Source organism: Simochromis diagramma, unplaced genomic scaffold (assembly GCF_900408965.1).
Source record: "Simochromis diagramma unplaced genomic scaffold, fSimDia1.1 OVJJ01000486.1, whole genome shotgun sequence".
NCBI classification, from domain to species: domain Eukaryota; kingdom Metazoa; phylum Chordata; class Actinopteri; order Cichliformes; family Cichlidae; genus Simochromis; species Simochromis diagramma.
Window position 1 is genome coordinate 1958789 of NW_024387047.1, and position 26185 is coordinate 1984973.

Below are 26185 nucleotides of genomic sequence, written 5' to 3' on the forward strand. Positions count from 1 at the left end.
AAGGTTAAGTGATTACCAGTTGATTAAATGTCTTAACTCTAAGCACACTTTGTACAGCAGATATGATACTGAACAGATTAAATTACCATTTTCACTTCAGTTTTCTTTGTGGTGGATGTTTTTGTGGCTTTATGTAAACTTGGCTGACTAAACCTGACTCTTTTTATTGGTCAGTGTATTGTTTGCCCATGACCAAATATCTCACACAGACTTTCATCTTCATTCATCGTTGATTCTCAAAAGTTAGTAAACCCTTTAGAATGTCATCTGCTGCGACCTGTTGGGGTTAGGTTCAGAGAAGCTCTTCCGCATGCCTTAGTTGCAATGATTATTCAGTTACTGTTTCCTTTCTACCAGCACAAAGCAGCCTGGTTTTTCTCCCTCTGGCACACACAAGGCATTTTCCCCCAGAAAAGTGTTGCTTTCTCTTATTTGGGCCATTCTTTGTAAACTTCATAGATGGTTGTGTTGGAAAATCCAAGTAGATCAATGTTTTTTGTTCACCATGTTTGTACACCCATGTGTTTTGTAGCTTTTGAAGTGTGTGCTGATAATGAGCCAGAATGGCCTCTGGTCCCTCTCCTCTTCAGGCTGGAGGATGCAGCATCCACAAATCCATCCATCAATCCAGAAATAAAATAAAAAGTTTGATTGGTCTGACTGACCCCAGGACAGTTTTCTGGTTCGAAATGAGCATACAGGTCGGATTTTTAACTTTTATGCTATATTGAATTTTAAGAAGATGCTAAATATTTTACATGTTATACACAACCCCCCCCCAACCCCCCCCCCCCCCAAAAAAAAAAACACCACTGAAAGAACAGAGAACTTAATTTTATTACATGAATTGGTAACATGATTTAAGCAAGTTTTTTGTGTTTGTTTTAAAGTCAGATCAACCCAACAGTTTTAGATTACACAAAATGCACAATAAGTGTAACTTGTGTGCTTTCACTTAAATAAAAATAGAAAATTAAAGGAACGGACTTTAATTACAAGTTGATTGAAACCCAACCAAAATATACAACCACCAATGAAGCAGAAAACTGAGTGAGAATAATTTTTTACCTCAACTAGACCTCAAATACCCTTTGTACAGCATAGGCCGGGTAAAAACTGCTCCCATCGTGGCGTTGTGCACGTTGCAAAGGATTCCATTTGGTCTGCAGGACAGCATTATGTTACTTATTAAACAACAACCTTTAACCCTTGTGCTCCACCCCGATTTGCTTACTCCCACTTCTGCATTTTGGACTTTATGTGTCCTCTTGCTTAAAGCAGTCATAACAGCAGACAGAGAGTCCCAGAGGTTACATTCTGCAGCACAAATCACATCAAAATGAACAGCAGTACTCTTCAGGTCAATGTGGAACACTGGATTGCAGAAAATCAGAATGCTTTCCTGCCCCCAGTGTGCAACAAACTCATGTAAGTAACACATTTACTCTTAGCTACACTCTCACTCTTTATTCTTTGCAAATGTGAATTGAGTTTCGTAATTATTGAGCAATGTGTAATTTATGTGGCAGTTTGAACACTTGGGATTCAGTCAGTTGAACTGCGAGGACACGCAGTGCATGCACTGACATGATTTTAATTCCTCTTTGTCTCAGGCACTTCTCCCAGCTGCTTGTCATGTTTGTCGGAGGCCCTAACACCAGGAAGGATTATCACATAGAGGAAGGGGAGGAGGTGAGAGTTGGACTAGTCTCTTTTTTTCCCTCATTCCAGCAACAAACATGGACTATGGAAGCAGAAGAACCTACAATTTAATACAAAAGACAACATTAGTTAGCTTCTTACAGTTTTTCGCAAAGTTGCTTCATTTGTCCTTTTAGGGTCAGTTCCACCCACGTGTTGCAGTGCTTGGTTAGGCTATTTGGCAAGCTGCTGCTACTGGTTTTTTTTGCTTCTGTGTCAAAGTATAAAGTGTGTCAGCTGACAGCCACTTTCACAACATTAAACATTCACTGATACTGAATCATGACTCTTGGATACCCTTTTTAGTGTTGTGGTAATTTCTGACATGGTCTAAAAATACAGATCTTTTCTGTCTTTTTTGACAGTTACTCGTGATTTTTTGTGAAAGCTGCAAGTTTCTGCACATTCAATTTTAAGCTTTAAAACAAAGTTGTTGGCTAAGTTCTATGACTCTCTTAATATAACATAATTATATGGAAACTACAGTTCTTGTAACAGAGTTTGTGTTTAAAAATAGAAAGGAAGAAAGATTAGATTAGAAATGCCATCCAGTAAGTTTTGATGCGCTTGGCAGATTGTGGGAAAAAAAGAAAAACCAAACCAAACCCACTAAATGCCTGAGCCAGTCTGAGGAATCTGACTGTCATAAATATTTATGCCATAACACAGGAAGATAAGCTTCTGGTTTGGCTCATGAATGTTATTATTATTATTATTTCTATGGGTTTTCTTCTTTTGATTTTAATTGAGGCTGATTATTTGATTATTCATACATTTCTTGTTCAGTGACTGAGAGAGAAACTTGTGCCTACATCCTGGAGACTGTTGTCATGCTTCTTGCTGAACACCAACTGCATCACACTCAATCAGTTGAATCAGAGTCACGTATGAGCTCTTTGTTTGTAAATCTAAACATGGTGTTTGTTCAAACAGGCCATGAAGTAAAGGTCAGCTGCAGTTCCAAGAAATGCCCACTCATATCAGCTGAAGGCTCGAGTGATACAATCCACACATCACATATATGGCTATATTTAGCGTTCTATTTAAGCTGCTTTGTCAGTTGCTACACATCTGCAAGCCACTTTGCCACCCACCTCCCTTCCATCTACTCCTTTCATGCTGTATCTGACTTAGTAACTGTCATTTTTTTGTCATTACAGCCTGTTCTATTAGGGTCCTACTGCTGCTCTACCCACCTCTGACCTTTTAGTTTTCATGGATGAGCAGGGTGGTAAATATGCTGCTCAAAAAAATTAAAGGAAGGTGATATGTGGACACTACAGAGGTAGTTCTTGAGGCAGTTGAACTCCTCAAGGATGACAGAGCAATATGTGGCATTGCCATAAGGTTTGCTGTGTCTCCCAGCACAGAGACAGGCAGTTTTTCTAGGAGAGCTGGACAGGGCCACGGAAGGTCTGAGTTGCTCTTCGTGCACGACAATACCCACCCAGCTTCATGTGGTGAGACATTCCAGGCAGTTCATTGAGAATGAAAGAATTACCACTTACTGGCCTCCATGCTCACCTCTGGGACCATCCGATGCCACCAGGTTGCACCTCACACTATCCAGGAGCTCAGTGATGTCCCGGTCCAGACATTCTAGGACACCATCCGCCATCTCAATAGGAGCATGCCTGACATTACCATGCATGCATACATGCTGGTGGAGTCCATACAAACTACTGAGGACCATTTGATTGATTTGCTGCAATAAAATTTTGATTTTGGTAAATTAGACTAGCCTGCTGCATTGTTTTTTTTATGTGATTTTCAGCATGTCCTCTCTAATAATAATTTTGATTTTGATCAATCAGTGTAGGATCTTTTTGTTCCTAACACGAAGCACGGAGTGTCTACATTTCTGCCAATGGAAATACTTTTGACTAAAGTAGCTGAAAGGATTCACTGCCCTTTAAGAAATATCAAGAAGCTAAACATAATATTGACATTTGATTCCTTGCATTTGGGACCCTCTGTGTTATAGCTCCCTCTTGGTTCTTTCAGTATTGATGTACTACATTATCCAGACTGAGCCTTGACTGGTTGGTCTGAGATGTCTTTATGTTAATTGTGACTAACCGTTTTTCCACAACTGAAGTATCTGCTGATGCCTGCAAATAAATATTTATAACATGTATTTAACCCACTGCCATTCTTCGTTTGTCTTTCTCTCTCTGTTTTAAGTAGTTATTCTACCAGGTGAAGGGGGACATGTGTCTGAAGGTGATTGAAAATGGTAAACACAAGGATGTACACATCAAAGAGGGAGAGGTAAGCTCTAAACTTTTATGTTTCTGCTTCGTACTTTGCTGTGCACAAATACACATTCATTCATTCAGATGGAATTTAACTGTACAATTGCATAAAACATAAAGAACACTTTTTTAAAAAGCATTAATTAAGCTGTTTATGCAAGAGCAGCTGCAGGATTCTACCTCTGGGTGGGTACAGAGTAATTTGGTCCGGGCCTTTTAATTGCACAGATTATTATTTTTAATACTTCTGCTACACATGTGTGAAAAGATTAAGAAAACAATTCCCAATCCATCATTATTAATTGTGAAGACTGAGACAGGCCGTCTATTCACTTAAACAAAGAGATTGTAATTAAATATCAGATGAGTGAGAAAGAGTGAGTGAGAGCTGCAGAGCCACTGAACTTTACTGAAACTTTCAGCTCGAACAACCATTTATTCTCCACATTTTTTATACTTTCAAAAGAAAATATATTTGATGCATTGACTTGCATGCTGTAGCCCCTTCCTCCCATTTTGCACTGACAGACCCTGAAGTATACTCCTCCTGTGAAAAGGAGGAAGAAAACCTGCGAAAACCAATTTGTTAACAATTGGGTTTTTCCCGATGAGACTGGTGTAAATATCTTTTAGACATAAGGAAGTCATACAAGTTCAGTAACCCATGTCACAACCTGAGCCGTCTACAGCAGCGCCCAAATAAAGTAGAGGAACGTTTCTTCACATTGTGCTGAACCGCGCTGTGCTGCTCAGATTTAACAGGTAATTGTAAATGTGAAACAGGCTGTAGTGAATAGTCAGAATTTGTCAGTGATAATGTCATAAAAGCCGTCTACTAAAAAAACAAACAAACAAACAAACAAAACCACATTTAGTAACTGAAGATAAGACCTAAGAAAATTCTTCTCACAACCAGTCGGGATGGGCCCAGGTCTCTTAGGCCCCCCACAATGTAGTGTGTTAGCTCTAAATTTGTAGTAAGATACTTATTTAACAGAGAACATAGAAATTATTTGGTCATCTTTCAAAACAGGAATAAATTTTTTTTTACACATAATAGTGAAATGCTGGTTGAGATAGACAACTGCACTAAAGCCTCCTGGAAACTATTTTTCTGCTCCAGTTCCCATCGCTCTCTGCTGATTAGAAATAAGGAAGCACAGCAATCTTGTGCAATAAGCTTTATCTCAGGTGAATCTTCTTCACTGTGCATTCCACTACTTTTTGTCTCAAATTCTAGATGTTTCTGCTGCCAGCTCGGATCCCTCACTCCCCCCAGAGGCAGGCTAACACCGTGGGGTTGGTGATGGAAAGGAGAAGACTGCTCACTGAAACCGACTGCCTGAGGTTCACTGCTGTGGCAGTTTCGATTTTCTGCATTTTTTCTTAGAGAGTTGTTGACAGCAGAAAAATGATGAGTGGTCATAAACATGACAGGACACTTAAAAAGAGAAGATTCTTTGCCCTTATAAACACGAGGCAATAAGTTTAATTAAAACTCAGCTGACATAAAAAGAGGTTTTTCAAAGATCAGTAATGAAACGTGTGGTATAAACTGTAAACCAGTTAAATATATTTTATTTGACCAGATTCGATGTAAACTTGAATGTTTACCTTGTAAGTATGTAACAAATTTACATTTTTACAACAAATAAAATCAAATTCAAATGTTAATTGGAGGGCCAGGAGTGCCAAAATCATTAAATAAATACACAATTAAATATATAATTTCATTAATTAAACATGTCATTAATTAATTAGAATAGGAAATAAATAAATAAATTATTACATGTTTTGAATAAAATGAATAGGCAGTAAATTAATTATTTATGTAATTAATAAATTCCAAATTTAATTAATTTAGTAAACATTTAATTAATTATTTAATGGTATCGCTAATTAATTCATTCTGGCACTCCTGACCCTCCATAAATCACAACCTGGCTATACTCTAAAGCAGGGGTGTCCAACTCCAGTGCTACTACCACTCCAGAGCTACTGTCCTGCAGCTTTTAGATGCATCCTTGTTCCGACACACCAGAATCAACTGAATGGCTTGTTATCAGGCCTTTGCCAACCTTGATGCCATGCTGAGGAGGTAATCCAATCATTTGATTCAGCTGTGTTGGAGTCGGGCTGCATCTAAAAGCTGCAGGATAGTAGCTCTGGAGGGCTGGACTTGGACACCCCTGCTCTACAAATATTCTCCTTACTGTCTGTTTTTCTCTATACAGGACCATAATTTACTAAAAAGACAGCATGCTGTATTAAGCAAAACTTAAAACTACACTCATAAAAATGTATGACTTAAACTACTTTAATTAATTAATCAATTTTCAAGTACAAGCAAGAACAAAAATAAGTACAATGTAAAATGTCTAACTTTATCGAATCTGGTCAAATAAAATTTATGGGACTGGTATACTTCAGATTATACCCAGCACATTTTGCTTAATGATTAATTATTTAAACAAATAAACCTTTAATGATATGTATTTACACCACCGGCTACATTTTTTATATATAAATGATAAATGTTAAGTGATGCCTTGGATTTAATTAAGTGGCTTTCTTCATCAGCAGCTACTTTGTTCAGTTTTATTGTAGGGTCCTACAATAGATAAATAACAATGTTATTGAATTGAGTCTTAGATCTTAGTGAAACACATTTGTCCTGTAAACAGATTTTTATGTTAGCATGTATTTGTGCTCTCAGGTACCATGTAGACAACACCACTGACATCCTATTTGAAAAATGGTTCTACTGTCAGGATCTAGGAACCCAGCTGGTGCCAATAATCAAGGAGTAAGGCATCTTTTCATCTTTACAAGTCATACTCAGATCATGCTCTTTCTTTTAAGTATGTTGACTTGACTGCATTTTACTTTCAGGTTCATGGCATCCAAGCAGTGCAAGACAGGAAAACCTGATCCAAGTGAGTTGTTCAGAGGAAATTGTAAGTCCCTGTAAACTTTGAGCTGGTGTCAATGTTTATTATTGGATGGATAGATGAAGTCTTCAGGGAACCTCCTTTCCAGCTGAACACCATGAACGTGATGACGCCCTTCTCCTTCAAAGACTGGCTGGAAAAACAGAGGCCGTCTTTGGGGAATGGCAGGCCCATCGACATGTTCGGAGCTCAGTTTGAGACTGAGGTAAGAAACCTAGTGCCAGGTAATGATCATATATGAGATGGTTGATCAGGGTTCTTTTCAGCCATTTTCAGTAAAACATTTCATTTAGGCCTGCACTCATATATAGTTACAATTTTGGTTTTCATGATTTCTTTCAATTGTGTTTTTTTCCCCCCAAAGTGGAATGATTGCACAGCACGCATCTTTAATTAGTTACAAAACACCCCCAAAAAATGTCTTAAATCCATGCAGGGTCAAACGTGTACAAACACACTCAAATATAAACATGCGTTCACTTATTTCTTTTAATAAGCAATCCTGAAGGTTCTGCAGTGTCCTTGAAGACCAGCTTCTTGTCAGAGATCATGGTTGACTGCTGGCAATGGTTGTTTCTTTTTGCCAGTATAAACAAGATTTGTTTGAAAGCACTAAGTAACTGTAGGTTGCAAGATCACACCTTAAATAAATATTTGAAAGTACAGGTTTAATGTGTGTGCCACCACAAGAAGACACAAATTGTCTCCCTCACATGAGAGGGTATTGGCTCGGACTTTCAGGGACAATCCAGGGGCCACAAAGGCACAAGCCTACCCTGAACTGGAAACTACTGGAACAAGATTACTATGACAAAGTTACATGCCCATGATGAGTGTCTGTAAACTTCTGACCACAACTGTATAGTACGGTCTATCCGGCAGAAAGGATGTTTTGATACTAAAAGTACAAGTCAAAGGTATAATTATTGTTGAAATAACAGGAGACTAGACGTGTTGTAGGTAATGATAGTGATAAACAAGACTCTTTTTACTGCTTCCCCAACAGGCGATGGTGTTCGGACCTGGACTCACAGAGATGACAACACCCCAAACTGATGTGTGGGTTTGGCAGTTGGTATGTATGCAGAGTCTGTCCCAACAGTCTGTCCCTGGACGCACATGTAAGTCTCCCTTCCTCTTCTACATCTCTTTCTTAGGAGGGATCTTCCACAGTGACTATGAACGAGCAGGAGTTCAGTCTTTCTGCAGGAGACAGTTTGCTCATTCCCGAGCAGAGCCAGTAAGTCAATATCAAGTTGTCAGTAAATCACAAACTCTTTCACTGAGTGTACAAATTATTGGATCAAAAGTGTTGAAAGTGAACTCTCCAGGGTTTCCAGTGTGGTTTTACATGCAGTGACTTTCTCTGTCGTAGATACCAGTGGCAGAGAGCTGATGGGACTGTCGCCTTGGTTGTGATCCAAAACCCAGAGAGGAAGAGACCTTAAGCATCAACCGTCAAATCACACCTGAATTGAAACATATGCTGGGAGGGGAGCACGTATTCTTTAAATGAGCTCGAACAACTGAAAGTGTTTTATGTATAAAACAAATACAGTAAGTAGCATAGACCATTTAGTAAGGGTAAACAGTATTAATAAACAATTACAAAATGATGCTATATTCTCGCATTCATCAATCACTACATGTAATTTTATGCGAGTAAAATGCATAAATAAAAACATCCTCATGTCTGAGCATTTGTCTTTTCCTTGTAAGTTGGCTGTCACTCATAAACTGCATTTCTAGTGGCTCTAATGACTTAAAAACACAAGTTTCAACAGGTATCGGGAACATAACACTGTTGTCAGATGAACTTTTCCAACGAACTGCTTCATAGCCACCTACATGCTTTGTGTAGTTTCTTACAAAACTGACATGTAGAACCTGCTGCTGTTTCAAAAACCTTTTAGGTGGAGGTGCATGGAGGTGAACTGATACAGTGAGCTAACAGGAATTTGACTCCTTAGCAGGCTGTCTGTTCACGTCTGTTCACGTCAACCAGCAGGCTGACAGTTTCGGAGCCAAACCCAATGCTTTGTTTGGATTTTTGTAACCAAATTAATTCTGTTTAATAACATTACGGTCATATCTAGTGTTTCTTTTACAATTACTTAAAAGAAATGAATTTGATTACTTCCCAGTAAAAAGTAATTTGTTTTGCTGCTTTTTGTTTTTGTTTTTATATTTCTTTCATGTTGCTCAGTAGCATGTCCTGAAATACACTGTAACATAATTACCAGTTACCAGTATGAACCTTCGGCTACAGTCCCAGATAATAAGATAAATCCTTTTCTTAAAAAGAGCAGTTTTTCTTTTAAGGTTACATTTGACCACAAAACAAAGTGGAAAACCACCACATAGACTTCAAAGTGTTGCCACTGTGATTCTAAGATGAATGCTACAGCGCTCTAAGCTTGACTACTCATCACTCACTTTGTTACATAAGATGTGTCTCTGCTGGCTCTGTGCTGGCACGTTGTTTGTGTAGATGTCTGCAAAGACCTGATGTTGTGTTAGCAGTACAGTGCGGCTGTTTCTGTCCTGGACACAATTTGTACTTTACCATCACCCTCCTGTGTTTTTATGCAATGATAATAAAAGTAATGTTGGTATTTCCACTCCTCCGTTGTAGACTGCTCCACCCTGTCTATTCCCTGCACATCTTAGTACAACTGCACAACTGATGGTAAATGCTACTGCGCTACGTCCAGTGCAACTGCAACGCAACTGCAGGCTAAACAGAAAGCCACGTTTCATATTTTTCTTTCTTTCCTCTCGTCATGTAGAAGATTGCAGGAAGACATAATGATGATGTGATTTCTCAATTTAGTACTGTGAGGCATCACATTGCTGTGTTTCCTTTTCCTTCTGTTACCCTCATTGCTGCTGTGAGATTTTCCTATAGATTTCAACCACCTTCATTTCTTAAAATGTCTCTGATTTTTGTGTTGTCTCACTCTCTTTTCTTTTGTTTCCTTCCCCCCGGATAGCAGAGGATGATTAAAATGAGAAAATTAATTACATTTTAAAGTATTACAACCATAAATGAATATAACTTCTTGCTCTGAAAAGTGAGTAAATCTTCATGTAAAAATTATTTATGGATACTTTTCTTTTTACTTTTCTTACTTGTAGCTGTATTAATCGATACCCTCAATCATTAAATACTCCTCAATCCAAGCATGAACTCTAAGTCACATCTGTATTAGAAACCGCTGTCCTGCTCACTGAGAAGCATTTCATGGACTAACACATAAAGACTAAAGGATGTAAACCTGCAATAAAAGTGATTAAAGAATGTGAGAACTGTACTTTCCCATCAGATGTAATTGTATGTGAGTGCTGAGAGAAAAATAAATAAATATCTACAGAAATAACATTATGTGCTTTCCTTGCAAGATGACTGTCACTCATAAACTTCAGTCCCAGTGGCTGAAAGGACTTAAAAACACAAGTTTCAACGAGTATCAGGAACGCAGCCTTGTTGTCAGATGACACTGCTGTTAGGTGCCAACTGCCAGGTTCCTATTTAATCATCACTGTTTAATGGAGTACGGGATTTCCCCCAGTAATGCACAAATGACTGTAAATGAGTTCAAAGCATATTTGGCTGTGAGATGCCAGTCATAATTATCGATGGCACCCAGACTAAAAAAACAAATACAAATTTTTTTAATGAACATTTTCTGAATTGTTTTCACTACACTTTTCCCATGGACGTGTAAGCTATAAATTAAGATCCAGGAACGTTGCCCTGCAATAAAACGTTCCAGCTAGGTGGGACAATATGTATTAATAAGTAATGGGAACTATGGGTGTGGAGCTTGCTGCGCTGGACATTTCTGATTGGTTGAGTACTTGTCTTCTGCTTTTCAACCACCTACATTTGTCATGTAGTCTCTTACAAAGCTGACATTTAAGAACTGGTGACACTTTATAAATCAGCAGTTTAATTAGCCTTCAGTCGACAGTCTGAAAGAACCTTTCAATAAAGATTTGAATTGTTCCAGATACTTTGGGGGTGGTAGTGCTTAAGCTTAATGATGTTATTGTCATATATGAAGATAATTTAAAGCCCACTTATTAGGTTTTGTCTACTATTTTATTTATCCCCAGTGCTGAAATTTGAGCTTGTTTGAATTCAGAATTTTACTGCTTTAGATGCACCAGCAAAAAATGTTACCAGGAAGGCACCAATCACAGCACAGCCAAATGTACAGGGCTAAACGCACAACGCAAGGTACGTGTTTGTGTTTTTGACTAACTAGTTTCTGGTCTGACACTTACTTTTCAGCATTTAGCTACATTTGTGGACATTTCCTGTTTTTTATTCTCACTGTTTGTTTAATTTTTGCTCCCATTTACTACTTTGCAGGACGCTTTGTCTCACGTTATCTGTGGAGACTTAAATAGGCTTGTGTCTTGTCTTGCATAGACAGAGCGTAAATCTATGTTTGCCTTTGTGTAATGTGCATAAAAGTGCTGAACCACGTGTGCTGTTATTGTTCAGGTTTTTTTTTAAATACATACACTAACTTCCTCATTGCAAATCGGTACAAGCTGTTTTAAACAATCTTTTTAAAGGATGAAATATTGGAGAGTTCCTTGTACGCTTACGTGCATGAATTTGGCCTTGAAGCTACAAAGAGAAGAGCATTTATGTTGCATTGAGAGAATAGATTGCTGGAGTTTCTTCTACTTTCAATGAGGCTAAACATTTAAAGTAAAACTGCTTCTTAAAGCAAAGATATAAAAAGGTGAGTGTTGACTGTATTAAGCGATTGGATTCTTTTAGCTTAGTGTGAATGATCCTTTGGGAAAAGATCAAAGGATTTAAGAAAGCTGGCTTCACTTTCTCAATAGTTCAAAGCTCATTGTTGATCATTCTTTCTGTTTTTATTCACTTTACTATAAAACTACACCTGCTGTTTCTTCGTAATATTTTATTTTTCCAAGTGTCCAGGCTAATTCATATCTGTGGCTTTGTGTAGAGACTTTTTGTTATCTTATTTTCCAAAATCAAGACTACTCCTTTAATGTACTTTCCCAGTCAGGTTTATTATACTGCTAAAAACAACAGAATAGTTACTTTTAATATAATTAATATGAAATTAATTAATCAAGTGTTTTGGAAGCACATGAGTCCAGATCGTCACAACAGCGGTTCAGTTATGCAGTCTTATTCTTAAAGTGTGCCTGATCACATGCTGTTCTGCTATATATGCAGCCACAGCCCAGGGGAGTGCATAGTCCAGAGTTATCAGTCCTCTCAGGTTGTACCTATGGCCTGAGTAGTCCCATGGACAGGCTCCCAACAAACTAAGCCCCACACCCCAGCTGAACTCCCACAGGTAGATGAAAACAGTGTAGAGCACGAGCCGCACAGTCAGTGGGTGATTCTGAGCGAGCATCAGGGCCCTCAGCCTCTCCATGAGATAGATTGCTGTGGCATACATGGGCAGCGCCCACAGACTGCTGTGGCCTGCCAGCCTCCTGTCCTGGGTGCTGCACCAGTCCCACACAGAAGTGAAGGCCACCTCGCAGAGGCAGCCATGCAGCGCATACACGTAGAGACGAACAAGAGCAGAAACAGGTCGAGCGGGGCTGCTGCCATGTGGTTCTGCTGGGGAGTCATTTTCAACAATCCCTGTCAAAAAGAGACAGAAATTACTGGATGTTTTCGTCTTTTCTTAAACTATTTAATATGTGTAGTTTTCTAAAAAAAAAACTTTTCAAAGATTTTTAATAGTTTAGAGTAAACAGATTAAGCCTGGGCTAATAAATGATGAGAATAAATTAGATGAGTGCTCTCATTTCTTTGCTGTAAATATTAAGTCATCCAGATCTTTAGCTCAGCTTAGCAGTAAGACTGTTCAACTGATTTCTCTCTGTTTTTGCAGGGTTTCACGTCATAATGCAAAGTAACTAGAGATGCCTGTTGTTGTGATTTGACAGAAACATTTAATTGAATTCGGCACTAGTGCTGTCAGAGGTATGAACTTCTATTTGTTTCATTTGTTCAACAGTTCAAATATTAAAAAAGCCGTCAGACTATTTCTTTGCCTGGGGCACCCTTTTCTTAGAGTTGTCTGTCTACCTGTCAGCCTAATAAATTCAGTTCACTTCTAATGTTTACTGTGCACAGACAAGACTTTGACAGCCAATTGCCCATAAAGTGTTTTTATTTGAAAGAATTTGTACAGAATAAAAATAAAAATTATAATAATTGCTGACTTTTATAAGACTTTACGTTAGTTTTGGGTTGTGTCAGACTAACCCCCCCCCCTCTGTCTCCAGCTGTTCTACAATGTTCAGTCAGCCTGTAGGTTGAATGTACAGTATTACATATATTGTTATTGTATCTTTATTTCAGACATATAGAGCAAACCACTATATACACGTACACATACTTGCATTTACACATACAAATACGAATATATATGTATACACACACACACACACACACACACACACACACACACACACACACACACACACGTACGTATGTGCTACATGGACTGAAATGAGGTTTTAGAGGAAGATGCTGCCTGGTCAGAAATATCACTGAAAATTAATATTTAGGTGGTGAAACAAATTAAATGTAAAATATGTCGAAGTAAACATCAGAAAACAATATTTACAAAATATTAACGTTAGCTGGGGGTAACAGCTAGCCTTAATTAACCAAAGTTCAAAGACTATAGTTTAGTTTTCACTTCCTATTTTCTCATTTTTTGTGGAAAGTTCAAGCTTTTGTATTATAAATTTTATCGAGATGATTTACATTTGTAAATGTTAATACAACTATTAAAAGCCAAACTTAAGAAGTTTACTGATTTCAACAAACTATTCTGTGCCACGTTTTTTTCTCATAATGTCTCTGGATTATGGGTTATGTCTCTCACTCTTTTGTTTTTCATGGATGTAAAGTAAGATGATCAAAATCAGAAAAAAATGAAACGATAAATTACTTCAACCATAGATGGAAATAGCTTCCTGCTCTGAAAAGTAATCAGATTATTTACGGATAAAAGTCTGTTTTAAAGACATTTCCCTTCCTTTTAATTACATTATTCAACGCTCTCTTTCATGAAATTGTAAAGTCTGAGCAATAAATCCTGTTTTCATAATATCTTGAACGGGTGTCGAAGGCTGTTAAGTCTATTAATATATTAAACAGCGTGTTTAATATTAATCTCTCTTGCCAGCATTTTCCTGTCCAGATAAAAAAAAAAAAATCATAAAATTTTAAGAGAAAGAAAATTTTGTTGAATTTTGTTCCTTACATTATTACAAGTTCAAAATGAATTCACTCACTCATTCTCAGGCCACGCAGCACAGCTGACAGCCTCTCGTGTGGATTAACAGGCTAATAGCCCTACTTAGCAAATTAAAGGCTTAGACTGACTTCAACAAGTTTTCACTTTGCTATAAATATCAGCTAGGCGACTTTCACGGTCAATTATTTTTCCCAGTCAATACAATCAGTAATAATTTACCATCTGTACAGAATTGAACTCCATCACTTTGCTTCTTCACTCAGTGCAGAAGAAATAAAGATGCAATGGCAGGTAGCACCACCTCAAGTTTTTTCTTCTTCAGTCATTACACATTTTAAAATGCTATTAGCAGTTATAACTCACCTTGATCGTTACCTCGCATTCGCCTCACATTGAGTTTACTCGTCTCCATTGCTTGTCGGCATATGGGTCTCTGTGCCTTTGTAATCTCTTAGCTCTCTAGTGTGTGTGTGTGTGTGCATGTGCTTGGGTCTTGGGCTAAACATTAAGCTGCTCCATGTTATCAGAGTGAGACAGTGATGTCCCTGTCACAGGCTGAAGCTGTGAACTGAGGGAAAACTCGGGAAGCAAACCTGGACCACCTGAGCAGTAACTGTGTGTGTGTTGTGTGCAAATCCTAGTATTGATCCCACAGTGGCTGTTTGAATGTTTTAAGCATACAATAAGTGAGCGAAGAATTGTATCGATGAGTGTTTTCAAAGGGCAGACACGGAAGCGCCATATAATGCTGTATCTGAGTCATGCAGTGGGTCAGATTGGCGGTTATCAGTGAACTACAGTACCTAGGTGTGTCAGAGAAGCGAGTGAGAAATCATATTAATAGATCAGTTTAATATTTACATTATACAGGGAGTGCAGAATTATTAGGCAAGTTGTATTCTTGAGGAATAATTTTATTATTGAACAACAACCATGTTCTCAGTGAACCCAAAAAAACTCATTAATACCAAAGCTGAATGTTTTTGGAAGTAGTTTTTAGTTTGTTTTTAGTTTTAGCTATTTTAGGGGGATATCTGTGTGTGCAGGTGACTATTACTGTGCATAATTATTAGGCAACTTAACAAAAAACAAATATATACCCATTTCAATTATTTATTTTTACCAGTGAAACCAATATAACATCTCCACATTCACAAATATACATTTCTGACATTCAAAAACAAAACAAAAACAAATCAGCGACCAATATAGCCACCTTTCTTTGCAAGGACACTCAAAAGCCTGCCATCCATGGATTCTGTCAGTGTTTTGATCTGTTCACCATCAACATTGCGTGCAGCAGCAACCACAGCCTCCCAGACACTGTTCAGAGAGGTGTACTGTTTTCCCTCCTTGTAAATCTCACATTTGATGATGGACCACAGGTTCTCAATGGGGTTCAGATCAGGTGAACAAGGTGGCCATGTCATTAGCTTTTCTTCTTTTATACCCTTTCTTGCCAGCCACGCTGTGGAGTACTTGGACGCGTGTGATGGAGCATTGTCCTGCATGAAAATCATGTTTTTCTTGAAGGATGCAGACTTCTTCCTGTACCACTGCTTGAAGAAGGTGTCTTCCAGAAACTGGCAGTAGGACTGGGAGTTGAGCTTGACTCCATCCTCAACCCGAAAAGGCCCCACAAGCTCATCTTTGATGATACCAGCCCAAACCAGTACTCCACCTCCACCTTGCTGGCGTCTGAGTCGGACTGGAGCTCTCTGCCCTTTACCAATCCAGCCACGGGCCCATCCATCTGGCCCATCAAGACTCACTCTCATTTCATCAGTCCATAAAACCTTAGAAAAACCAGTCTTGAGATATTTCTTGGCCCAGTCTTGACGTTTCAGCTTGTGTGTCTTGTTCAGTGGTGGTCGTCTTTCAGCCTTTCTTACCTTGGCCATGTCTCTGAGTATTGCACACCTTGTGCTTTTGGGCACTCCAGTGATGTTGCAGCTCTGAAATATGGCCAAACTGGTGGCAAGTGGCATCTTGGCAGCTGCACGCTTGACTTTTCTCAGTTCATGGGCAGTTATTTTGCGTCTTGGTTTTTCCACACGCTTCTTGCGACCCTGTTGACTATTTTGAATGAAACGCTTGATTGTTCGATGATCATGCTTCAGAAGCTTTGCAATTTTGAGACTGCTGCATCCCTCTGCAAGATATCTCACTATTTTTGACTTTTCTGAGCCTGTCAAGTCCTTCTTTTGGCCCATTTTGCCAAAGGAAAGGACGTTGCCTAATAATTATGCACACCTGATATAGGGTGTTGATGTCATTAGACCACACCCCTTCTCATTACAGAGATGCACATCACCTAATATGCTTAATTGGTAGTAGGCTTTCGAGCCTATACAGCTTGGAGTAAGACAACATGCATGAAGAGGATGATGTGGACAAAATACTCATTTGCCTAATGATTCTGCACTCCCTGTATAATCAGGTAAATTAAAGAATGGCACTTTGGTTGGCCAGTCCACCACTTTTCCCACCTAAGACACTTCAACAAGTCTGAAGCAGATTGCCGTGAAATCCAGAAATTTCATTGTTCAGTCATTATTTAGGACATATTAACTGGGCATTTACCTTTAAAATGATTAGTAAAGATTAGCGCAATAACACAAATTTAGAGAGTGAACAGAAAAAACAATACACCAGACACCCAGTACAGACTAATACGTTTGGTCCAAGTACAGCCTACATTCAAATAGCTTTCAATATTTTCATAGTTACATCATATTCAAATGTATTGTATTTATTTGGTGTGCATAAAAACCTTTCACCGTCCTCTCTGTAGCTAGTTTATGCATTTATTAGTTTATTTAGGGAGCTGAATGGCTCAGGTACAGGGGAGAAATTTATATGATGTTATTATGTTTTCTTTTCTTATTATAGAAATAAGGAAGTGGATTACGCTCATTAATCACTGACACCAACTGACATGTACACAAAGATGCCAATATACAAATAAACACATATGGTACAAATATGGAAGCGAGCTCTTAACAGCCTGGTTTCACACATGCATAGTATACACTGCAACCATAAAGTGGGTCTGAGAGCAGATGTCAGTCCTGACGTGGTGGTGCTGCTTGCTTGTGTGTGTTTGTTTTATGTGTACGCTAGTAAAACAGTTGAATGAATGGCAGTCGTCCAGATCAGAGTCCAGTGATTCTGGCAAACACACAGCTGACATTTTATAGTACGGCATGACAGTGGACGGGATGAGTGAATTCTGGTAGATCATGAAGTCAAGTATGGTGTAATCCAGGAAGATCAACTGGTCTCAGTGTCAGCCCACATCAGTTGATGGCTTGATTATTCTTCTATGCGTCAAAAAGAGGTCACACTATTTAAGCCGCTTCAGCCTGACTGTGTTTGCTGTGCATCTGCAAGCTGCATTGCAACCCACCTATGCCCTTGTTTTCAATGTTGCCTGTTGTGCTCTGTGCTGGGGTCTTGCTGCTGCTGTCCTTGCCTTACACTTCCCTCATATGCATGTGGAAGGGAAGGACCCAGATCAGAGCAATGCCACTAAATATGAATTCCTGCAGATAGAGATAAAAATCATCCTTCGACAGCAGTGGCCCTGGCTCATCTGAAGAAAAGACAAGATTTAGTAAGTCCCATAAAGGTGACTCTGTTAATCTGGATGTATCATTGATTAGCAACCAGTGATCAAAGACAAAACAACCTGGACTTACCAGAAGCTGAGGACCATGAGAGAGAAAAATCCCACAGACACACCAACCAACCAACTTTGCACCCAAGGTGCTGTACAACAAAAGGAGTGTGGAAAACAACCCACCATCAACGTTTCCACGGCTACTGGCTTATCCTCGGTTCACCTCAGTAAAAAACAAAAAACAACATTAAAAGTCCCAAAAATCTAAAGTCTAAACGACTTACCTCATGTAATAAAGCATAACCCAGTGATATATAATGCTATGTGGACGTGGGGAAAACTGAGAAAAAATTTTAACAGTAGTCTTCCGTTTAATATCTTGTCAAAGTTTATAAATAATCCAGACCTTCTGCCGCAAAACATAGGGTCAAGCTTTGTGGGATGGCATAAAGTAGGTGTAAAGAGGTTTTATGACCTCTTTAAACATGGTGAGTTTAAATTATTTGAATCCTTGAAGACAAGACATAGAATCCCAGTATTCTATGTCAAAGACTGAGTTTTATAAGTATTTACAATTGAGAAATTATGTGTTAAAAAATGCTAAATCATTACAAATCTCAACAGCCTCTTTTCGGTTGGAGAAATTTTTTCTGGATAATAGGGAGCATAAACATTTTGTATCAAAGTTTTATTCCGAGATTTATGCCCTAATTGTGGATAAACTGGCATGGTTGAGAAAATCTTGGGGGACGCTGCTTAAATGTGAAATAGATATACAGGCATGGGACAAAATCTTGCTCCTTCCATCTAAAATCTCTGTTTGTAACCGATTTAAAGAACTGCAGTACAAAATTTTGCACAATGTGTATATTTCTCCGTATATTTATAGTAAGTATAATATGGGAACATCTCCAAACTGTCTCAAGTGTAAGGTCAGAGTGGGCACTAGATTCCACTGCTTGTGGGAATGTGCTATTACCCAGTCATTTTGGAAAGAGGTCTGCGCCAATATTAGTACAGCCATTGGTCATCAGGTGACAGAAAACCCATTAATGTGTATATTGGGATATATTCCTGTCTCACTGGTACAACATGAGCATGTAATTCAGTCACTGTTAATGTTGGCCAGGAAAAGCATTATGTTGAGATGGGTGGGGGCTGAGCCTCCCTCCATTTCTCTATGGAAGTTGCTCATCATTGAAGTTATGACTCTGATCAGGCTGGGACACTATATTGATGGGAGCTCCCGAATTTTTGTGGACAAATGGAAGAAACCACTGGAAGCACTGGGAGTAACCTGTAAACTGGATCCTAGTGGACAACAATTATGGACATAATGTTGTAATATTCTAGTGCTGTGTAGTGTTATTATTTTGGATGTGAACCAGTCTTATATTTGTTGGGGAAAAAAGTTAAATAAAAGTTAAAAAAAAAAAAAAAGTCCCAAAAATCTAATAGGACACTTAAGCCCCTTTTCCATTAGTACCTACTTGGATCGACTTGGCACGGTTTACTACGGTTTTAAGGGTTTTCCATTGTGGTCATAATACCTGCTACCAAGTACTATTTTAGCACCTCCCCACCCGGGGTTCCAAGTGAGCAGGCACTAAAATGTGACGTCGTCAGACTGCACGCCACCAAGTGGGGAGAGAGACCACACACATTAGGCTACATCTACCCTAATCCGGATAAATTTGAAAGCAGAGCGTTTTTGTCTAAAAACGCTCTGCTTTCACACTATCGTTTGTAATCGTTTACGAACAGTTGTTCATCCACACTGAAACGACTGAAAATGTTCCTGTATTGCACATGCGTGAAATGTAAGACAATTCGACCTGCGTTATTTCTATCTGCCATTTATTTTTGAAATGTTGCTGCTAAATGTCGAGGAAAAGCACCGAGTTTTTTAAATGGGCTGACTGCGTTTTCGCAGTCCACACTGTGACGTGAAAACGGCGTTTTCAAATGTATCCACTTTGGAGAGTTTTTTCAAAGAGTTCAGTTTTCCTTGACCAAAAACGCTGTCTCAGTGTGGACGGAAGGCCAAAGCGGAGACATGGCCTTAGGTAGTACTGCATTGTAATGGAAAACCAGTCAACCTGAGTTGAGTCGGGGCGAGCCATAGTGAGTCAATTCGAGTAGTTACTAATGGAAAAGGAGCTTTAGCACCAGGCTCATTGCTCACAGTCAAACTAAAAAAATCTACTCCAAGCACACAATAATAAAAGACGCACACACTTTTAAAACAAAGAAAGTAAAGTACACAAGCCTAGGAATTTACACTCCACAGGCAAACAGTTGCCTGCACCGATGATGGTCGTTATGACATTTGATCCTAGCAAACACTCCAAAAAGGCGCTCTCTGTGGCGACTGGAGCAAGTCAAACGTGCAAGTACAAATATCAGATGTAAGTAAACACCAGCAAAATAAACGGGCAAGAGATCACTCAAGCCCAGCTATGTTTTATTCTACTTTATAGTCAGTAGCAAAATAATGCCAAATGCTACTTACCCCAGAATTAAGGACGCTATATCAGTTGCTGGTAGTAGTGCAGCGGCCCTCTCCACAATGGCTGGAAATAAGTAAGTCGGCCAATCTGTAAACAGGACAGCAATACGCCACTATACCACTTATTTAACCTTTAAAGTGGATAGGAGGATACACATACGGCCTACCTGTAACTGTTGTAGAGCCTGATCGAAACTGCCTGATTATCCCGAGAAAATAAGTGCATTGGTGCCTGATACTGCACTCACAAAAGGCAAAGAAGCAATTAATAGGGAAATGAAGCCTGCATGGCCTTATACCGACAGTCGCCACCCTGCAATTAGAGTGCAGGTGTGTTTCCACTCAACCCAACCCGAACAGCAGCCAGAGAGAGAGAGAGAGAGCGAGAGAGGTGGAGAGGGCAGAGTAACCCATCTGGCTACATTAGGTTGGGGAAACCTGCAGTCAGCTGAGACTGAAGAAGTCACTTGGATGATTGATGAAATGTTTCTCCCACTGAAAACGCTACGTTCAGATGAACAGAATCAACGTCTCAGATCTCCTTACCTGGATGACTAAGCATGCATCAGGACAAGTTCCAGTAAGGGGAAATGATGTTTAAATAAGATCCAACAGAGCGATCAAATGGGATGCAATGACATAAATCAGGATGAGAAACAATGGGACAGAATGGCTCAAGCTCAAAGGCTTCATCACATTAGTGATCTCATGAGTCAGACCCTATTCATTGCCAAACCCCACCATCATTTGATCTCAGATACGCACGTTGTATCTTCAACTGTGGTAACATGAAAGTTGAGAAACTAACATGTTACCAAAATCTGTTGCCAAAGTTTTCAAAAACACTTTTGTCATAGTTCCAAATAGAGAGCATGCCTTCAAGACTACTTTTTGCCATGTTGACACAGAGACAGTTTCATAAGATGGTAAACAATACCATCTTATGGGATTGTAAAAAAAAACACCCAAAACCCTAAGATTGATTGGGCCAAAAGGTATCGAGGTTACAAAGAAAAATGCAAAAAAGAAGATTCGTTTTTTATGGTCTCTGGAATTAATTTTTGTCCATTACTAGATGTAAAAGATGCAGTCATTGTGATATTATCCATTGATAAGCATGCTGGCCGTTACTATTTTAGTGCTTTGAAACCAGAGTTGATAAAAAGGAACAGATCTGAGTGAAAGGGACACTGCATGCTCATAACACCAGAACCTGTCAATCATACACTCCCTAGGGCAGCCCCGGCCTATAGTATAGCCCATTTTATCATCTGTATTGTGGTTCTTAATGAGGGTAATAATGTCAGTCAGTAAGTAAGGCTTGAAAGTGAAAAGGAGGAGAAGGGTTGCTTTCTCATAGACTTCTATACAATCAATGTAACTTTATTCTTTCATGAGTTATTTACAAGTTTCTGACCACTTATAAAATGTGTTCAATGTGCTGCCCATTGTGTTGGATTGTCAATGCAACCCTCTTCTCCCACTCTTCACACACTGATAGCAACACCGCAGGAGAAATGCCAGCACAGGCATCCAGTATCCGTAGTTTCAGGTGCTGCACATCTCGTATCTTCACACCATAGACAATTGCCTTCAGATGACCCCAAAGATAAAAGTCTAAGGCTACGTCCACACGTACCTGGGTATTTTTGAAAATGCAGATTTTTCTATGCGTTTGCACCCTTCGTCCACACCTAAACGGCGTTTTTGGTCACTGAAAACGAAGATTTTTAAAAACTCCGGCCAGGGTGGATATTTTTGAAAACTCAGTTTTTGCATTTACGTGTGGACTAGAAAAATTGAGAAAACGCAGCGTCAAAGGTGTGCGCATTTTTTGACGTCACACTGTGCGCCACGTTATTGTTTCGGTGAAATGAATTTCTACAATACTGTTACTGTTAATTCTACTCTCTGCAGTGTTTAAATGCTTACATATACACACAGTTACTGTCCGTCCACACAGACTCGGTTCTGCTTCTATGCCCCAGCTTTGTTTACTTTTTCCCACCGAGGCTTCTAGACTTCTGATTGGCCAACATTTCTGCACGGTTAGGAATCTAGCGCCACCTGCTGCTTTGGCGTGTTCATAGCAGCGTTTTCCTTCATTTCTGCCTTTATGTGTGGACGGGATTATTTTTTTAAAACGAAAACGGAAAATCTCCGTTTTCAAAAATACCCGTGTACGTGTGGACGTAGCCTAAGGGGGTCAGATTGGGAGACCCTGGGGGCCATTCAAGTGGCTCACGACGACCAATCCACTTTCCAGGAAACTGTTCATCTAGGAATGCTCGGACCTGGCACCCATAATGTGGTGGTGCACCATCTTGCTGGAAAAACTCAGGGAACGTGCCAGCTTCAGTGCATAAAGAGGGAAACACATCATCATGTAGCAATTTCAAATATCCAGTGGCCTTGAGGTTTCCATTGATGAAGAATGGACCCACTATCGTTGTACCCCATATACCACACCAAACCATCACTTTTGTTGTTCCAACAGTCTTGGAGGGATCCATCCAATGTGGGTTAGTGTCAGACCAATAGCGGTGGTTTTGTTTGTTAACTTCACCATTCACATAAAAGTTTGCCTCATCACTGAACAAAATCTTCTGCGTGAACTGAGGGTCCTGTTCCAATTTTTGTTTTGCCCATCCTGCAAATTCTGTGCGCCGATCTGGGTCATCCTCGTTGAGATGCTGCAGTAGCTGGAGTTTGTAAGGGTGCCATTTAGCTAATATCTGCCGAAGGGATGTTCGACTAATGCCACTCTCCAGTGACATGTGGCGAGTGCTACGCTGTGGGCTCTTGCTGAATGAAGCTAGGACAGCCACTGATGTTTCTTCATTAGTAACAGTTTTCTTGCGTCCACATTTTGACAAATTCAACACTGAACTGTAGCATGGGAGATGGGTGGTCTCGTAGGGTGTCTTGCATTGAAATCTGCTGGAATGACCCGGTTACTGCGTTCACCAGATATCAACACAATTTCGATCTGCTCCTCACGTGTTAACCTCTTCGACATGTCAATGGCTGCGAACAAAGAGAAACTTGTAAATAACTCATGAAAGAATAAAGTTATGTTGAAACCAAGCACACCATTGTTTTTCTTGTGACATTACCAATAAGTTTGATGTGTCACATGGTCCTCTTCCTATTGAAAAAACAAAAGTTGTATCCAAGATGGCCGACTTCTAAATGGCCACCATGGTCACCACCCATCTTGAGGAGTTTGCCCCCTCACATATACTAATGTGCCACAAACAGGACTTTAATATCACCAACCATTCCCATTTTATTACGGTGTATCCATATAAATGGCCCACCCTGTATATCTCTCATGTATCTTTAGATGTTTTTGTCTTTTCAAACAAATAATTGATTTAACAACTATACATAACAATCCGTAGTGGTAACTAGAATTGCCAGTAATCAGGAAATCATATGACACATATAAGAAAAATCTACGATACATCCATGTTTGAACAGTTTGAAATCTCTTCACATTTCAGCCTCACTTCATATTATAGTTTACTTTATTGTAGAGTTTTGCTTGGAGTATCAAGCTTAAGAGTACACGATTTTCTTTATTTAAGGATGATTGAGTATAATATGATTTATGCAATGTTATATAAAAAACCTTAAAAATACAATTTTATTTTTGTAGCACTTCTAATATGATCTGTCCTCGCTTCATTATCCCCATTACCCTCAGGACAATTTTCTCTCTCTTTTTACTTACTATTGTCTTCTTGCTCACTATTTGGTACACAGGCAGACCTTTATTAACGCGAGGACTGATATCAGTCTATCTTCTTACAGCCTGTTTCTGTTTTCAACCTGATTGTGATACCCAAAAAGATAAGTTAAAAGTAAGTAAGTAAAATTTTAATGGCCATATGCTTTCAACCTTTCAAATGCCAGAAGATAAAACCAAATGTTAAGCAAAAGAGACCACTGATTTCCTAGATCTTAAGCTCAAAGGAAGAGAGACCTGCTCGGGATGTACAGTGTTCCCCAATGCTGGTTCTTGTCCATGGAGAGCTCTAGAAGGCAGAATCTTAAAATGCTGTCTATGTAACTGAGTCACTGCATGCTGTGAGTATTGGAAAACTTAGACGACGTCACAGCAGCATTCTGAACAATCTGATTCCCAGGAAGTTTTGCTTAAGACAAATAAACAAAGACTGCAATCCAGACGTGATGAAATAAATGTATGAACAACAATTTCCAGTTCTCAGTACGACACAATGGGAGTTTGTGAATATTCCTTAAGTGATGAAAGCAAGAGTCGGACTTGTTTCCGGGAATAGCACTGTTAGTAATGGCGTTACTTTTTTCAGTAACTCTAATGGATTACTATTTCTATCATTATAACGCCGTTACAGTTACTAACAAGAAAATGCGTTGCGGATGTGTTACTTTTTCAACACACAGACGGTTGAAGCTGTCTGCTTTATCTTACCGGGACCTAGCGGGGCGAAACAATCACACAAGTGCTGCTGATTGGCTGAGGAAGAATAAAGTAGTCATGGTAAACCAATCAGATGACATACCAACAAGATGCTATGTCAACCCAAGGCAACCCTGATTCTCCATGTTTGTGTTATAAGTGTGGACTTCAAACTTTATACCAGTTTTTAAATTGTGTTGATAGGCCACATAAAACCAGAGTTATGATAAAAAATATAGGCAATGTTTTTTCCTGAATACATCTCCACTCTTTCCTATTGGTGGAAAAATGTACCATGTTGACCATTAAAAAAATGAAATAGCAACATGGCATTTGGTTGTTTAGGAAGAGGAGGAAGTTTCAGGAGTGACGGCGGTGAGAGAGAGAGTGCGAGTTTTGAGAACTGAGAGATTTGTGATGTTTAGCGTGTTTGCAGTGTGTTGTTAGTGTATTGTGTTGTATATTTAGTGTGTAGTGTAGTGGATAGTTTTGTTTTGTGTGTCTGCTGAATGTCACGGGTGCTGCCAAAAAGCCACCAAAGCCAGACGCCGTCTGTAGGTGGAAAACAGGAGTGATACACTTCCTGCTTTCATGCCTGCAGGTATCAGGCTTGTGATGTTCTCCTTTATTTTACAGTGGACAGAAATTAGTTGTTGGAGTGGCACAAATAATTTTTTTGGCATCTTATTTGATGCAGAACGCCTGAGTGTAATGTAAATAGTTTGAAATAGTTTAAAAAAAATGCCTTGGCTGCATTTTTAGGTAAGTAGCTGCATATAACTGTTGTTTGCAAAACTTGTGCATAGATTTCGAAAATTTACAATTTATATTTGCATTTCAAGTTAATGATTCGTTAAACACGTTTGTGGTTATTATAGTAAAAATTACAACTTTTTTCTACTTGGATTTAAAGATTTTTGTGTCTGATTTTGGATCAATTGTGTTAATACAGTATGTCAAAATGATAAAAATAACTGTAATTCAGACATGTGAAGTTTTGCTGAAAAGAATGATACCAAACAAAGGAAGGTAAATATTTTTAAAGGTGAACTGTAGAAGTAAAATTAAAAGTAGTCAGAAACAGCCAACTATACCCTGGAGCCCAGAGGGATAAACATTTTTTTCAAAGTAACACAATAGTTACTTTTCCTAGTAATTAGTTACTTGTAACTCAGTTACTGTCAAGGCTGGGGCGGCAGTGGTGTGGTGTTACGAGAAAAGGACCCAAAATGCAGGTACTGGCTGGGGTGCCAGTGGGTGTTTATTTACAGTGAGGGTGAAGTACAAAACAGGAAATAAGGAACAGGGAGCTACTAAAGCCTAGACTGGGAAAAAACTAATAAACAAACCTGAAAGCATAAGGACACAGGATGATACACAGAGATGACACGGAGAAAGCAGGGCAGAGACGCGGAGA

General features: G+C 39.1%; 2 protein-coding genes across 2 annotated transcripts; one reads left to right on the forward strand and one right to left on the reverse strand.

The window, feature by feature from the left end:
• The first annotated feature begins 572 nt into the window (after positions 1 to 572).
• Positions 573 to 9534, forward strand: haao (3-hydroxyanthranilate 3,4-dioxygenase). The gene is made up of 11 exons (XM_040044712.1): positions 573 to 701; positions 1282 to 1428; positions 1614 to 1692; positions 3889 to 3972; positions 5197 to 5303; positions 6673 to 6762; positions 6849 to 6892; positions 6967 to 7112; positions 7914 to 7982; positions 8065 to 8147; positions 8283 to 9534. Exons 2-11 carry the CDS (start codon positions 1340 to 1342, stop codon positions 8353 to 8355), a joined length of 864 nt encoding a protein of 287 aa, XP_039900646.1. The 5' UTR covers positions 573 to 701; positions 1282 to 1339; the 3' UTR covers positions 8356 to 9534.
• A 1365-nt stretch (positions 9535 to 10899) lies between these two features.
• LOC120741697 (transmembrane protein 229B-like) lies at positions 10900 to 15060 on the reverse strand. Its single transcript, XM_040044718.1, has 2 exons — positions 14554 to 15060; positions 10900 to 12557 (listed from the first exon to the last, which is right to left on the reverse strand). The coding sequence occupies exons 1-2, from the start codon at positions 14600 to 14602 to the stop codon at positions 12076 to 12078; spliced, it is 531 nt and encodes a 176-aa protein (XP_039900652.1). The 5' UTR covers positions 14603 to 15060; the 3' UTR covers positions 10900 to 12075.
• Between the last annotated feature and the right edge of the window lie 11125 nt (positions 15061 to 26185).

Bases quoted from the DNA above. Each gene is read 5' to 3' on its own strand.
- haao (XM_040044712.1), top strand. From the start codon at position 1,340: ATGAACAGCAGTACTCTTCAGGTCAATGTGGAACACTGGATTGCAGAA. The intron at 3,973-5,196 runs GTAAGCTCTAAA...CTCAAATTCTAG, and splicing joins TACACATCAAAGAGGGAGAG to ATGTTTCTGCTGCCAGCTCG. The intron at 7,983-8,064 runs GTATGTATGCAG...TCTCTTTCTTAG, and splicing joins ATGTGTGGGTTTGGCAGTTG to GAGGGATCTTCCACAGTGAC.
- LOC120741697 (XM_040044718.1), bottom strand. From the start codon at position 14,602: ATGGAGACGAGTAAACTCAATGTGAGGCGAATGCGAGGTAACGATCAA. The intron at 12,558-14,553 runs GTGAGTTATAAC...TCTTTTTGACAG, and splicing joins AATGCGAGGTAACGATCAAG to GGATTGTTGAAAATGACTCC.